This window comes from Microsporum canis, genomic scaffold (assembly GCF_000151145.1).
Source record: "Microsporum canis CBS 113480 supercont1.3 genomic scaffold, whole genome shotgun sequence".
Taxonomy (NCBI): domain Eukaryota; kingdom Fungi; phylum Ascomycota; class Eurotiomycetes; order Onygenales; family Arthrodermataceae; genus Microsporum; species Microsporum canis.
The window spans coordinates 21,141-34,801 of NW_003299167.1; the positions used below are offsets into that span (position 1 = coordinate 21,141).

The window sequence follows — 13,661 nt, forward strand, 5'->3', positions numbered from 1 at the left end:
CCCCAAATATAAATTTCCAGGCCGGCGTGTCTCTCGAGTAGCAGGCTATCCCAACCCCCCTCCTCCCTCTCTCGTGTGGTCCGTTCCTGTGCGTGTGCGTGTAGTTCCCTAGTCCGCGCCTTCTTCGACCTCGCTACGACAGCCGGTCACAAAAACCACTTCCCTCTCGCGTCTTCCTGGTAGGTACATCGCTGTTTATCTTTGGCCTGATGTTGATAGCTTATGTAACTAACTTTGATTAGTCACCACGATGAAGCGACTGTCCTGTTCCTGTCACGTGTTATGTTTTTCTTTCCTTTTTGTAGGACTACAACCGCGTCCGAGTTCTTAGTTAACAACCAATTCATCTTCCAATACTATTTTATCTACCTACGTTTCGTAGTTCTAATTCTAATTAGGCCTTTGGCTTATCATCCTCCTTTATATCGGGTACAGTCCTGTATACCCAGTGCCAACTTCTTCCGACAGGACGAGGAGTCCGTCTTGTTGGCGACACCGCAGGGATCATACGGGAGCCCTATCTCCCGTAGGCCCTGTCGGTCCGAGTCTTTATCGCCTGATACTCTTTACATACCCCTTTTAACTGCTCAGTTTCGCCCTGAGCCGCCGTGAGCTTTGCTTATACCCTTCGTTTCAAACTGGCTACTTACCAAACTCCTACTCCCACCCCGGAAAGGGAGTCTGTTCTTGAAATCGTTCCATCTACCGGATCCTCAGACTTCAGCTTCAGTCCTGTTATACCGAGGAGACTTAGTTTTTCAGACCCAGGCCAACGCAAGAGATGAGAACGCCAAGGCGTCCCCACCAACGCCACTGGGTGAGAACTTCGCAAGTTTAAAAAGACGTCCTCGCCCTTCCTTTTGCGATAGTGTCAAATATAACAAATCTCTCTGCCACCAATCAGTGCGGGCTCGCCTTTTTGGCCGAATGGCAGATTCTGACAGATAGTTACAGCATGTTCTAACACACTCTGTAGAACTGGAGAGGGTGCTTCCACGTTAAAGGAAGCAAGTCCAACATTACGGCCATGGCTCCCCCCTCCGCAGATATGGTTGTGGACGAGTCGAAACGTCTCGTGGGTAACGAGGCCGGCCTGGCGCTCCTTGCAGAGGAGCAGAGCCGACAGTCCGATGAGAAGCATCGGCTGTCCGACGAGAGGCTTATTTCAGTATTGATGAAGCTGGAAACCTATCTATCAGCCTCCCAGCCCAATGTCCCGGTGCAGACGGAATACGGTGGCCCATGGCGGCTCGGTCCTTGAAGATCTGGACATTCTGCGCTTTCTTACTCCCAATGCCCCAGAGTTATGGGCTAGTGGGTTTGAGTGGTTATATGGCATGTCCTACGATTACGGCAAGCGTATCTCCCGTGGGTCCAAGATGGTAGCGCTAGCAAACACCCGTTGTGACCTGCAGCTGCTTGACGCCTTTCAATCCAACCGGGCCAATATCTCTCAGCGTGACGCCATTATCAGGCTCTGGAAGTCTGCTATCGACACTCAACGAGTCCCCGAGGGGGTGTTTGAATTGCCGGCTGTTATTAGGATGTACAATAAAATTATATCTTCGTTTCATTCTGGGCTATAAATATAAGATCCTTTTTACTGCTTCTTCCCTCTTCTCTATACCCCCGTAGTTAACTATAACTACTTGTATATAACCATAAAAATTCAACTATCAGGTGCGGGCTGTGGATCTTCCCTGCCATGATCTTTCAGATGCCTTACATCTTTAGTTTAACGTCGGCATGTATATCTACCAGCACCGCCATCTTTGATATAATGGGCTCCCTCGCATCCATCCTGATATGAAAATCAGCCAGGCACACGTCAAAAACCTTGTGACTACAATCACTCAGTACGGCCTGGGTAAGAAACTCGGCATCCACCTGCTTCACAAACACGAGCCCCTTCCGGATGGGCAGGTGAAGCTCGAGATGAAGATCGAGTCTGCGCCTGGTAAATGGATCAAACCTACTTTGATCGACTCCCTAGATCTTAGCAATATCCATGGAGTCACTTTCAAGGTCGTTCCTGGAGAGAATCGTCTTGTCTCCTATGAGTTCGGTGAAGGTCCATCACCTGTCTCCAATAGCGATGTGGTCAACAGCAACTGTGTCAAAGACTTCATCAGCTACGTCACCAAGCATGACCTAGTTGATGCGATTGCGCTTTAGTTCTTGGAGGGTAAACCCAAGGAATGCACTGCTGAGGTCGAACTGGAGCGGTACGGAACCATTGTACTGCCCAAGTCCATGGTGAATGGAGTCGAGTTCACTCCTATTAGTTGGTATGAGGCCACCCTGCCTAATAAACCTGAGGGGCCCGGACCCGGTGAACATTGGGCCAAGGTGAAGGGACCAAGGAGACCCATAGAGTCTTTGTTGATCAGGTTGAGAACGAGAAACAACTGATGGATAAGTTGGCTTTCCGGGGAGTCATCGTCAAAGTATGAGATGCACCCAGAAGCCCCAGCGGGACACCTGTGAGAGAAAGATATCGCATGTTCTCCTGTTTGGACAACCAGCTTGATTCATTGTAGTTTCCTTGGATACTTGTAGTGAGAAGACAATAAGAGAATACATGTGCTCTGCATCTAGCTGACCAATACAAAAGCCGCAACTGTAGAAGCCCGAAAATTCCTCCGCGTCTTAATAACAAATGTCTCATCTAAAGCAGACATAACGCCCCAAGATACGCAGCTGCCTTTTCTCCTTCAAAGCCGTGTGTCCGGAACAATCCAAACAGCCTTGCAATTTCGATTGAACGCTGATCTTCTTCTGAGATATCTCCAATCTCCCTGTAGAACATATCCCAGAAATGCTGCCGGAGACTAACATGACTAGGATGGAAGTGCCAACTGCTTGCAGTCTGGACTCCAATTATGGTCTCGAGACCGCCGAGAGAAACACCAAATGGGGCCACAATAGCATCCGCCCAGTCGACAATGCCTGTAATGTGACCAGTTACTTCGTCTATATGGATATTATTCTCTAGTAGGTCGTCATGCTGGAGAGCCATGGGATAGCCAGGCCGGAAGAGAAGTGGAAGTCCTTGACGGACCTGGTCTAGCTTCAGCTGTAGTCGATTAGGCAGGCTTAAGGAAAGCTGGTCAAGGATCTCTCGGTACTCTTTGAGTATGCCAGTAGGCTGCTTAACGGCTGGTCTGTTGTTCCACGCTGAAGCGAAGAACCTAATTCGTTTTGGTTAGCAAGACACTAAACTCAGTGAAATATATGTCAACAACACACCTTGCAAAATCAAGTACTGTTTGATGCAAACGCTGTTCCATCCCAATGCCAAGAGAAAGAAACTGGCGTCGGACTTGACAAAAAGCAGGCCCCGGGACGAGATCCCACACATAGACATAGATATCTCCTGCCGTGCCATACAACTCGCAGTTGGGGACGAAACCTCTATAGGATAGCCGTGCATTCTCAATGCATTCCATGTCCAGCTTTGAAGACCGAAATTGGACCACTTTCCTCGAACCGGCTGCTGCCACGGTATAACTGGTCGCACCCTGTACTGGTGTAGGGGAGACGAGACCGTTCAAAATATTGGCTGCAAGGCGGTCGCAGTCCTCCCTTGTGTTAAATACATGGCGTTTGAAAAACTGAGATATTTGGAAAGTGGATAATCTTTCATAGCTTTCTGCCTTTGCTGCATATCTAGAGATATCCATTGCCAGTAATGCAGTACTCTAGGCCGATCTAGCTCTAGGCGTTGGTTACTACGCTTGTCTGACCCCATATTTGGATTTGGTCGGTGTGGCTTTGTAATTGTCAGAGCCTCATCCAACCCAGAACCTTAAATCCCGACTAATATCTCACGTAGTTAATCCAACCTGACCTCGCTAATTAAAATACAACCAAGAAAGAAAACTTATACAAAACGACGTTTTTTACAGCGCGGCGAGAGGATGCTCTGAATCTCGTCGCACGGTCTTGCCGCGTCTCCCCGCTTACTGCCGTAATAGCAATATCCTTTGAGCTCACTTGTGGCAATCCAAATCTGCTCTATCCATTGGCTTACAAGTGTGGGCGGCACGACAATCAAGACAGGCTTCGTCAGTGGCTTCTAAACCGTTATGTCAGTAAAGTTCTCGATATCCCGATGATTCTACTCCGGCGGCTCACAGCGAGAAGATATCTGTCAGAATCTGCCATTCGGCCAAAAAGGCGAGCCCGCACTGATTGGTGGCAGAGGGACTTGTTATATTTGACAATATCCTATTATGACCCAGGCTTTGCTGAGCCCAACCCCTGGATCTGGAAGAACTTCAGCGATCCAAGGCTTAATGGTATGCAGGCGGCTGAAGCCTTCGGCAACTCACTCTTGGGTGCATTCCCAACGTCGCCCGAACTGCTATCCGCAACAGCCAACCATTCGTTCACCCCACCGCTATTCTTACCGCTTTCAGACATTCTTCGATTCGAGAGACTATATCTAAATTGAATGCGTAAGTGAGATACGAGGTGAAGGTTGAGCACTTCTTACTTAATTCCACATGGTAGAATCATGTTATGCGGGATCGCGAAGCCTTCAAGTCACTTAGGGCTTACCTGACAACTCCTGCGTTTTCGTAAAAAGTACCGGAAAGCCGATCAGCTCTTCTGTGGGCTTCCAAGATGACATCGCGAACTTTATCGTATTGCTTCGAACGGAAATTGTTGGTGCAACAGTGGTTCAAAGATGCTGCACTCCTCACGCTCTCGATGCTCGTTCCGTTGCCAAACTCTACTCAGCTGGTCTTTCTGCAAATACTGCCTTGATGCTCTATATCCTCCGTCCAAATCATGACATTGTCCTTCGGAATCCAGCGCAACATTCCGTCAAACTTGAGCGTCCCGTCTTCCATACATGAACTACATATCCCGTGTCAGGGTTATGATTCTTCATATTCCTTACTCTATAACACGAAAACTTACCGGAACAAGAGAACAAAACTATTCGCCGTCAGTAGCTGATTAAGACATACTTTCATGCCATCATAGTGAGACTCAAATCGGTTGAAGCCTTCCCAGTGAACATCGTTTTCGTCGATATTGGGCTTATCCAGCATTTATTAGACGCACATTCTTAGAACATATTCACATATATGAGAGACTTACTGTGTAATATAGCTTTGCAGTATCCGATTCAATATTTTCCATCATCCATGTTCTTTTATCCGGTGCAGTATGCATATCAGAATCAACAAGCTTGAACACTTTGCAGGCGCTGGGATCTACGACAACCCCATCCGTTGTGAAGGTTGCCCTATGATTTCTTCTACCTGCCATCATAAAGTCTCTACCCCCGTCGCTCATATTTCGAATCACTGTAAACGTAAACGTTGTGCACCTTCCCGAGCCAGTCTTGCATATATTATCAATCGCCGCTTCCGGCAAACTGTCCACAATGGTCCGAATTCGACCCTTCAACGGAGCATTGAAGGCTTTCGACGAAATGAAATCCGACCAGCTCGTCTGGCCAAGGGAGCGAAGGTAATCGAGCATCAAGAAGGACGTAAACGAAGAACTGTTCCATACTTTCCGATACGTCTCATCTGTCTCATCAAGGGTCGGCATTATCCTGCCGTGAAATAGGGTCGGTCGACTACACAATTCTCCTTCATTCTGATAAAAGATGGCGAGGACACGGGTTTTTCGCAGAACAATATAGCTCTAGTAGGTAGGAAAGGGTTAGAGCGTTAGCAGGAACATACGGAGCTCAGATTTCGGGCACTGGAAGGTAAGTGCGCTGCAACAGGTCTACCTACTAAATTAAGCGCCCACGTTTGGAATCGAAGGTAGAATTATTCAGGAGGATAGAGCTCAAGAGTTGGGGACCAGAACGTGTAAATAGTCGTATCATACATAACGAGTAAAGCACAACCATAAGCGAAGATCAAGACGGGCACCAAACTGCCGAAGGCTTCGATGATACAGCTATACGCCCGAATGCCATTTCCTTGGGTGCGTAGGATTTTCAGAATCATCCTATGCCTTAGATTCATCTATAGAGATAAGAGTGGTAAGCCTTAAGTTGGGATGAACTTCAATTTCGGTTGCGGGCTTACATTGTTTAGCAGCATCATAGACCTCTTGCTCGTAGTCGATGTCGGGCGATCCAGAAAGGAATGAGTCCTTATTAGGAGCTTCAGGTGAAAATTAGCCCACGACTCATTTTGGCTGCACAAATTGAACTGCTGCTTTCGCGTTTTGTTGAGGGAGACGCGGCGGTGAGGAGAAGAGCTTACCAGATGGCTCTAAGCCTAGCTCCAACATCAATTTCTGTAACTTGTCGCGTGGCATGTTAAATAGCTCTTCAGTAGAAGGCAGGGGGGACAGCTTAGATGCTGCCATGTCTTTCTTTGGGGTATTAGGTGTGGACATTGTTTGGTTTGTATCTTGGTTTGTGTCGCGTTTATTAGTTACGGTATTTAACAGTTATTATGGTAGCAGCCATTTATATTTAAAGGAACAGAGGGTTGTAACGGAAGTCGAGTGGATTCAAGAGAATAGTGTCAGGGTGAGGTTATAAGAGTGTTGAAAGAAGTTAATGATACCCTGAAGCGAAATTTTAGTCAAGCCAGTCATGATGATGTCATTAACTGTTGGAACCGGCGTTTAGCCAGCGTATCGGAATAAGCGATAACTACGCCGCTGCCGCCACCTGCCCAAAGACGGCCTAGTTTGATTAGATAATTGAGTTACAGGTTAGATCCGCAAAGAGTTGAAGGTTCTCGACATTCTCTCCCGCCACCCCTCCTACCCATACGTGATATCCTGCTTCCTGCACAACAATAACTGCATCTTTCTCGAGTATATGAGGGATATCTGTCTCTCTTGGCGAATTCAGCAGAATCATATCCGAGATCATGGAACGATGCGGGTGGTTAGCGTGGAAAAACTTGAACCATTCGATTTACGAAAGATGTAGATAAGCGACCTCCCCCTCGAGTCTCTTAACCTCGCACACGGCGATCTTAGGTCTGAGAATATTCTGTTTCACCGCAACCACCTTAAGCTTCCAGACTTCGACAGCACCTCGGAAATCGGATCGGTATTCGAGGCACGTATTGCTCTATACGGACGGCTACTCGGGCGTGGAAGCTATTCCGACTAAGGAACCGCGGGCCTACTTAGGCCGCGAATGGAAAATTTGCCCTCAGCTCATTATTCTACCTTATAAATTATGGATTTGAGGTCTATGGTGATCAATACTTAGGTGACGATCCATCCGGTAGGGAACATGGACCTGCTGTCTTGAACCTGCTATAGGCGGTAGTATATCCGGAGCTAATCGTGGAGGCAGCGATCGATTCGATCATTATAGAATGCTGGCATGGCGAATACAAGACGGTGGCAGAATTGACGGCAGATATGGAGTGCTTACTTTGCCCCGGGAGTATCGATAGGAACGAGATCGAGGACACCCCCATCTCTCCAGAGGATCTCCCGTCGCACAAGGAAGTTTTCGAGGCTTTTGTTGCGTGTGGGCTCCCAAAAACCCTCGACAACTGGGGCAACAAATAAACCGCAGCCACATTTGTTGGACACTGCTACGGTAGGAGGGCTTAAGCATGGGCTAAAATACCCACAGCAAGCTTTTTAATATCCCATATATCTCTCTAAGTTTAGTAATTCGACAGTTAGCCGACAGCCGTTGATCTCTTGACCTCTTGATCTCCTGAACCCTTCAACAAACATCAAGCTAGGGTTAAATACCCGGCCAGTTTGGCCTTCACGCCCTTGCATTATATCTGTCCGATGCCGCATATGTTAAAACTAGCATTAGTGCGTGTATTGTGCAGCATGGGAGAAAAGAGCAAACGAACCTGGATGACTGCCGGCGTCTCCTCTTTCCGGTCCGGACGCAGAGAACGGCGATACGGGCGTGCCTGGGCATCCGTACCCGCACGAGTCACAATGGTGGGATGCATTACTTGCCAGCGGGTGTGGATCGCGAGGAACGTCTGTTCGTCTGGATAAAGAGTACTACCCTCCATGGGCTTGCCACCCCATTATCTAGACTTCTAAAAAGTTTGCAAAACTTTTTACTACGACCAACGGCAGTCCTTAATATCCCCAGCCAGCCCACTTTGCTCTGCGATCCTCTTATATGCCGACAATGCGTCTGTATTCTCGGAATTGGCGGCGTCGGTTGCCGCTTGTAGAATGTCTTCCAGAAAGTTTTGCCCCTCACTGCAAGGTCATCGTGAATAAGAAGAGCGTTAAGGATATTCGGCCTAGTATAGGACGCTGCGAACCAGTAGTTGCTACCATAAAATACCTAGGAGTCTTCCACGTACCAGAGAATGCTATCCGCCTTAAAGATCTCGGAGAGGGTCGATTCCCTGTCGGGGATATAGTATACTTGAAAGAGTGTCGGCATTATCGCGACCATTAGAAGTAGACAGTGATTCTAAGCCGATTGTTCGAGTATTAATCATTTTGAAGGGAGTTGAGGCTATATATATACATATTTTATCCAATGCAGCTTCCTGAGGCCGGCCATGAATCAGCAGACGCCACGGCTGCCGATTTGGAACCACAAGTGATATTCATTCCTACAACGGCGGATAAAATTAATCCATGGATCGGACAATATTATCAACGACTAAATTGAGTTTTACGTTTGGTGCTCTTCAGGGGCGATTTGCTCCACTTTTTGGTTCCACTTGTCAAGCTCAAAGATTCCAACGAACTATTGAACACCCGCGCGGCTACGACGCTTCTCGGCTGGGGGGTAGTTTGTCTCAGGATGAGCCGTGCGCATGTGCCTAATAAGGGCATCGTTACGCGAAAAGGTCTTCGTTCCGCCGCAACGGTGGCAGTGGATCTTCCGCTTGTTGGTATTATGTATCGTGTTCTCGTGGCGGGTAAGGTCGTACGGCCGTGAAAATATAGTGTTACACGGCCTCCCCGTCGACGGGTTGGGAATACCACATCTGTGAGGGCCGGCTTGCGAGTTGCGAGCACTTAGCCCGCGTATCGACTGACTTTTCGTTTTATTGGCGGCGTGGTCAGTTTGGCGCCTATCCTCCTGCGGACAGGGCCGCTCGCCAAAGCCGCGGCCGCGGCCGTGGTAGCTACAGCTGGATGTGTCTGCCTCAAGCGTCGCGCCCTTAGACCGGCGCGTAAGGAGACTCACGCGGTCGGGCGTAACGGGCTCCAACCCGGCCGGAGAGTCAGCGTCAGCCTGCTGATGGAGCTGCTGGGCCGTGGTGGCGGCGAGAAAATGGGACATCTCCTGCTCAGAAATGTAACGCTGAGGCGTACACTGGAAGGCGTAGGCGCAAATAGTGTCGTTGGCGGAGGTGGTGTTGGCCAAGTCTAGTACAGACCCCGATTGAGGAGAGCACCCATCAACGTAGAAACTCGAATACATTCTGGCTGTAAGTTCGAATTAAGATAGGTTAAACAAAGCACGCTATGAGAATCACGACCTGGAGCGATAACGGCGTCAGCTGGTGGGCAGCGCAGGTTATATAACTATATAAATACGGAATGATGTTTGATAAAACTCCGAGCGTGCTTCTTAAGAAAGTTATCCAAACATACAATCGTACCGCACCCCTATACAGCGAAGACGGTACGGGTGATAGTAGTGTAATTCTTGAGTAAAGGTGGAAGGAGAGCAGACACTAGTTACATTGCGGCTGCAGTTTGCTTCGCCAAGGATAAGAAACCGAAGCCACCACTTCATCCACAGCCTAGCACCCGGGATTCCCGTCACTTAGGAGCCTTGTGTAAATATAAAATTTATATAGTTCAGTATAACAAGTGACGAGACTTGTTCATTCGCCGATACATGGCGCCCGCGGCCCAAAGAAGGAGAACAGAGTATGTATTTCTAGATTAATAACTACGGCAACCACAAAGGGGCCAGTGCATGCTAAGAGGAAGGAAAGGAAAACGGGGAAGCCTCGGTGCAAATCTCAAGGAATGATGTAAGAATGTCGGTTCTCTTGGTTGGACCTTCGACACTGTATTTCTCGCTAAATTGGTGCCAGAATGGGCGTGATGGGCCCTCAAGGACGGCAACATTGCCCTCAGCGATACGCAGGATATCGTCCTTGTGAATGTTCCAATTCGACGCTAACATGGCCGTAACAAAAAATTCTCCCACATCCCTGGTGATATAGTCGAGTAGCGCTTTTCTCTTTTGGTTGGCCATCTGTATCTCTCCCATTGAGGTTATCTCTACTACCGAGAGCACCCTGGTAAGGTCAGCTGTGTATTTGGTGCTGAGATATATTGTCACCTACAGGGTGGCTTGTTCATCCCGGGCTGCTGCTGCGAACACCATAGCGCTATTAGAGAGTTAGCCACCTTGCCATTCAAGATCAAGGACCACGTACGCCGGAAATCGAATTGTGGAAGCGGATCCTAGCGGCAGCCCCTTGAGTATATGTATTGGCAGTTTGAGGCCCGGCTGATCAGGCTCTCCATTAGTAAACGAAATTTTCGACTCGGTCGGATATGACGAATCCATTGGCTGCCCATCCTTGAAGATCCTCCATTCGACTCTGATTGTCCCGGTAAATTTACCTCCCGGTGTTTCATCAGTATATTCCGGAAGTAACGAATAAAGAGAGCACATCACAGGGTTCAAGCTATACCAGGACGTGGTTTTATTTGAAGACAGGATAAAGTGAAACACAAAGACAGCGCTTGAACTAGGATTTAGATATATGGGGGTATCACTCCTTTTATACAGAGTTGGTGGTAGTCAGCTTCAGATGCCTGGTTGCAGCACAGGTAACCTCTGCTACCGTATATAATGTATTGCATTCTGGACTAGAAATATCTAAGCTACCTTCAAACACCTGGGAATAAGGGATGGGGATGGATTTACCACATTTGAATTAGTAGTATATTGTTGAGCCAAAATGTACCTCTCAGGCGCACCAATTCTAACCCTAACCCTTGTCAAATATGAGCGAGAGCAGCGAATGACGATTGGTTGAATGAGTTTGAAGGCATACAAGGGTGTAAGTATACGTATATTCGTGAGTTGAAGAGCTCAGATGTAGAGTGAAGTCTCTGCCGAGTATATCAGGGGCAGTGCACGTGATCTAAGTACGTACAACATTTGATACTTTTCAATTGGAAAAAATATGCACCTTTTCATATCTCAGTAGCTCCGTGCTCGTCTCACTCTTCAAAATGGTTACCCGTCCAAAATACAGGCTTTCGCCTTCAGCTGCATGCATACTACCTGTAGACTGCGCTATAAATAGTTAGTAAATATTAAGATAGTAGTAATCATAAAACTCCCAATTCAAACTTCTTTCCTACCAGCGTTTATATCAGAATAGGTAGTCTTCAAAGTTTGAGTGTTTCTTATTGATCGTGCAGGTCTTCTTCGAGAATGTTTTCCCACTCGTAAACCCCCCATTCTGTTCACGGGATGATAACGATTGTCGAGAAGGCCGGAGTGCTTTGTCAATATGGCGACCCGTTTTTCTTAACTTTGACTGAACGCTTGCCAAAGTACTCGAGTCTGCGGACAAGAGTATTTCCAGAGCGCAATTGACGTCCTCTATGGTTGGGGGCATGGCAAACGGTTCTCGCAGGAGATGGAATGGAAATGAGGAATAAACAGTTAGGAACAACAGGGAAGGAGAATTATTATATAGAGCAGAGCCTTTCGAGAATACCGCCTAGGCAACTGGGTTAATTCAAGTGTCCCAATTTTCATCTAAAATCAGCCATGTCTAATAGTTACATTATGAATAGGGTGTGCATGCAGTCCCCGTTATTCAAATACTTCAAAAAACACCGCTAGGAATGAAAAATGAATTACTTATAGCTATATAGAGTATCGCGCCAAACTATATAACAAAATAAAAGATCTATCTGTACACCGTAAGCAGGTTACAGGAGCAAAAATGCGCTTGGCATGTCGCACAATAAGTTCCAGGAATGTAGTAGCCCTGGCCAAGGGGGAGTTCTTGGTTAACAGGATAGTCGGCGGGCTTACGAGCAGAGAGCCACTGAGAATCGCTACCCATTCCCATGGTAAAGGAAGGCCACCCACCGTATGTAGATGTAGGTAGCACAGACTGAGAAGGCTGCTGCTCGTCGATACCGTGGTGTCCGGCTGAGGGGATGGCGAAGTTTGGCCAGGCTTGACTGGCTGGTGCCTTTCCTGCGTGACTGACGGTAGGCGATGGTGGTGTTCGACGCTGCGTATCCTGGGTAGCATCTCCCCCTCCCTCTTCAGTCTTGACATCTCGTTTGATTATATAAACCAGGGCATTTGCATCTATCATCGCGTTAGCTCCGTATAATTCCGTAGATATGCCTAAGCCTACCTGCTTCACGTTTCTCATAACACTCTTCAAGCCTTTCACAGGGCTTTATTTGTCCGCAGGTATCACGCCCGGCTTCTCCTAGCCCGCCGACAGCTACCCCATGAGACATGCCAAGTTTGGTGGAGCTGGGAGGGGATGAACATTCTTCTTGCTCATAGCTTGGGCGTGCTAGTATACCGTGTAAGTAAAGAATAAAATAAGCAAGCTAGGGAGATTGTACCGGCAAATAGGGACGGATGAGCAACGTTGACTCCTTCCCATAGAAGCCAATTGTGGAATTCACAAGTGAATATTGGACCTTTGTACCCCGGAAGATATTCACGTAACTTGAAGAGCCAGTCATTAAATAACGGGTCGGGATAAGGGAAAGTAGTTTCCTCTCCGGAGGTAGCCATTCTTGAGCGTTCAAACCCAGTTTCAAGAGGAACAGAAGATAGCGAAAAGATGGGTATAAGTTAGTATTAAAAAGGACGTACAATTGATCGAGGAAAGTAACAATGTTATATAGAACTTAGGACAGTGCTATCCCTGCTCTTGCCATGCCTGAAACAGATATAATTCTTTGCCTTCTGGAGTGGACGAAGCTGGCATCCACACCAGATTACAGGACGGACAGGTATGCCTTCTGCTTCCCAATAGCACGCTGCGAGCCCATCGTCATTAAAATTGATCGCCATAGACTTAAAGTTATTACAGAAAAGAAGAAGAAGAAAAAATAGAAGAGAAGGGTGTTGTGCTTTCTTGGATGCGCTATGCATTATTAGCACCAACACAGTATAGGATACACTGGTTTGACTCACTATTCGAATCTACCAGGGATACGGCATTGATGTTCATGGCGTCTGTGGCCGCAGTGACTTTTTAAACCCCTAGCTGTCGAGAATCCCGCCTTGCACCTATATCGATGTGCGTCCAGTTTTTTGCATTCCTCTTCTTGCATCTCTAACCATTTCAACGATAAAAGCATAGAGACAGATTCCACATCTGAATTTCCCATGATGTTTGCACTTAATATGTCGATCAACATTATCACGGTCGGTATATGGCTTTTTGCAACCCGAGATAGGACAGTTGTGTCTCCGGACGACCAGACGATGACGCCACAGGAGTTAAACCAAAACTAAGGGGACGACTTAGACAGACGGTAGGTGGCCTTAATGGCGCTTCTGTGGTGATTGCCATTAACGAAAAGATTGAAAAGGGATATATATATACACAGAGAAAAGGAAACATGATTTGGAAGGACAAGAAACATCGCCTGCTAAGTCTCTGGCTCCACTCCAAGACGTTTAATCTCGTGCGCAGCGTCAGGACACCGCGCAGTAACAGCTGCTTTCAACCCAGGAAATTCAA

The 13,661-nt window shown here is 47.5% G+C and overlaps 9 protein-coding genes across 9 annotated transcripts; 4 read left to right on the forward strand and 5 right to left on the reverse strand.

Moving 5' to 3' along the window:
- Nucleotides 1–1,027: 1,027 nt before the first annotated feature.
- Nucleotides 1,028–1,586, forward strand: MCYG_02836 (uncharacterized protein; the record flags this gene model as incomplete). Its single annotated transcript, XM_002847284.1, has 2 exons — nucleotides 1,028–1,235; nucleotides 1,303–1,586. The coding sequence occupies 2 exons, from the start codon at nucleotides 1,028–1,030 to the stop codon at nucleotides 1,584–1,586; spliced, it is 492 nt and encodes a 163-aa protein (XP_002847330.1).
- A 220-nt stretch (nucleotides 1,587–1,806) lies between these two features.
- Nucleotides 1,807–2,175, forward strand: MCYG_02837 (uncharacterized protein; the record flags this gene model as incomplete). Its single annotated transcript, XM_002847285.1, has 1 exon — nucleotides 1,807–2,175. One exon carries the CDS (start codon nucleotides 1,807–1,809, stop codon nucleotides 2,173–2,175), a length of 369 nt encoding a protein of 122 aa, XP_002847331.1.
- A 493-nt stretch (nucleotides 2,176–2,668) lies between these two features.
- MCYG_02838 (conserved hypothetical protein) lies at nucleotides 2,669–3,683 on the reverse strand (the record flags this gene model as incomplete). Its single annotated transcript, XM_002847286.1, has 2 exons — nucleotides 2,669–3,191; nucleotides 3,250–3,683. 2 exons carry the CDS (start codon nucleotides 3,681–3,683, stop codon nucleotides 2,669–2,671), a joined length of 957 nt encoding a protein of 318 aa, XP_002847332.1.
- A 1,059-nt stretch (nucleotides 3,684–4,742) lies between these two features.
- Nucleotides 4,743–5,571, reverse strand: MCYG_02839 (uncharacterized protein; the record flags this gene model as incomplete). The annotated part of the gene is made up of 3 exons (XM_002847287.1): nucleotides 4,743–4,866; nucleotides 4,930–5,051; nucleotides 5,113–5,571. The coding sequence occupies 3 exons, from the start codon at nucleotides 5,569–5,571 to the stop codon at nucleotides 4,743–4,745; spliced, it is 705 nt and encodes a 234-aa protein (XP_002847333.1).
- A 1,240-nt stretch (nucleotides 5,572–6,811) lies between these two features.
- Nucleotides 6,812–7,521, forward strand: MCYG_02840 (conserved hypothetical protein; the record flags this gene model as incomplete). Its single annotated transcript, XM_002847288.1, has 4 exons — nucleotides 6,812–6,880; nucleotides 6,926–7,089; nucleotides 7,158–7,198; nucleotides 7,274–7,521. The coding sequence occupies 4 exons, from the start codon at nucleotides 6,812–6,814 to the stop codon at nucleotides 7,519–7,521; spliced, it is 522 nt and encodes a 173-aa protein (XP_002847334.1).
- Nucleotides 7,522–7,637: 116 nt separating this feature from the next.
- MCYG_02841 (uncharacterized protein) lies at nucleotides 7,638–8,380 on the reverse strand (the record flags this gene model as incomplete). Its single annotated transcript, XM_002847289.1, has 4 exons — nucleotides 7,638–7,682; nucleotides 7,824–7,961; nucleotides 8,192–8,264; nucleotides 8,298–8,380. The coding sequence occupies 4 exons, from the start codon at nucleotides 8,378–8,380 to the stop codon at nucleotides 7,638–7,640; spliced, it is 339 nt and encodes a 112-aa protein (XP_002847335.1).
- Nucleotides 8,381–8,692: 312 nt separating this feature from the next.
- Nucleotides 8,693–10,591, reverse strand: MCYG_02842 (conserved hypothetical protein; the record flags this gene model as incomplete). Its single annotated transcript, XM_002847290.1, has 10 exons — nucleotides 8,693–9,365; nucleotides 9,416–9,455; nucleotides 9,493–9,522; nucleotides 9,550–9,564; nucleotides 9,641–9,688; nucleotides 9,725–9,780; nucleotides 9,855–9,883; nucleotides 9,914–10,208; nucleotides 10,257–10,301; nucleotides 10,350–10,591. 10 exons carry the CDS (start codon nucleotides 10,589–10,591, stop codon nucleotides 8,693–8,695), a joined length of 1,473 nt encoding a protein of 490 aa, XP_002847336.1.
- Nucleotides 10,592–11,846: 1,255 nt separating this feature from the next.
- On the reverse strand, nucleotides 11,847–12,703 carry MCYG_02843 (uncharacterized protein; the record flags this gene model as incomplete). The annotated part of the gene is made up of 3 exons (XM_002847291.1): nucleotides 11,847–12,259; nucleotides 12,309–12,476; nucleotides 12,529–12,703. The coding sequence occupies 3 exons, from the start codon at nucleotides 12,701–12,703 to the stop codon at nucleotides 11,847–11,849; spliced, it is 756 nt and encodes a 251-aa protein (XP_002847337.1).
- Nucleotides 12,704–12,847: 144 nt separating this feature from the next.
- Nucleotides 12,848–13,432, forward strand: MCYG_02844 (uncharacterized protein; the record flags this gene model as incomplete). Its single annotated transcript, XM_002847292.1, has 3 exons — nucleotides 12,848–12,957; nucleotides 12,996–13,161; nucleotides 13,190–13,432. The coding sequence occupies 3 exons, from the start codon at nucleotides 12,848–12,850 to the stop codon at nucleotides 13,430–13,432; spliced, it is 519 nt and encodes a 172-aa protein (XP_002847338.1).
- Nucleotides 13,433–13,661: the final 229 nt, after the last annotated feature.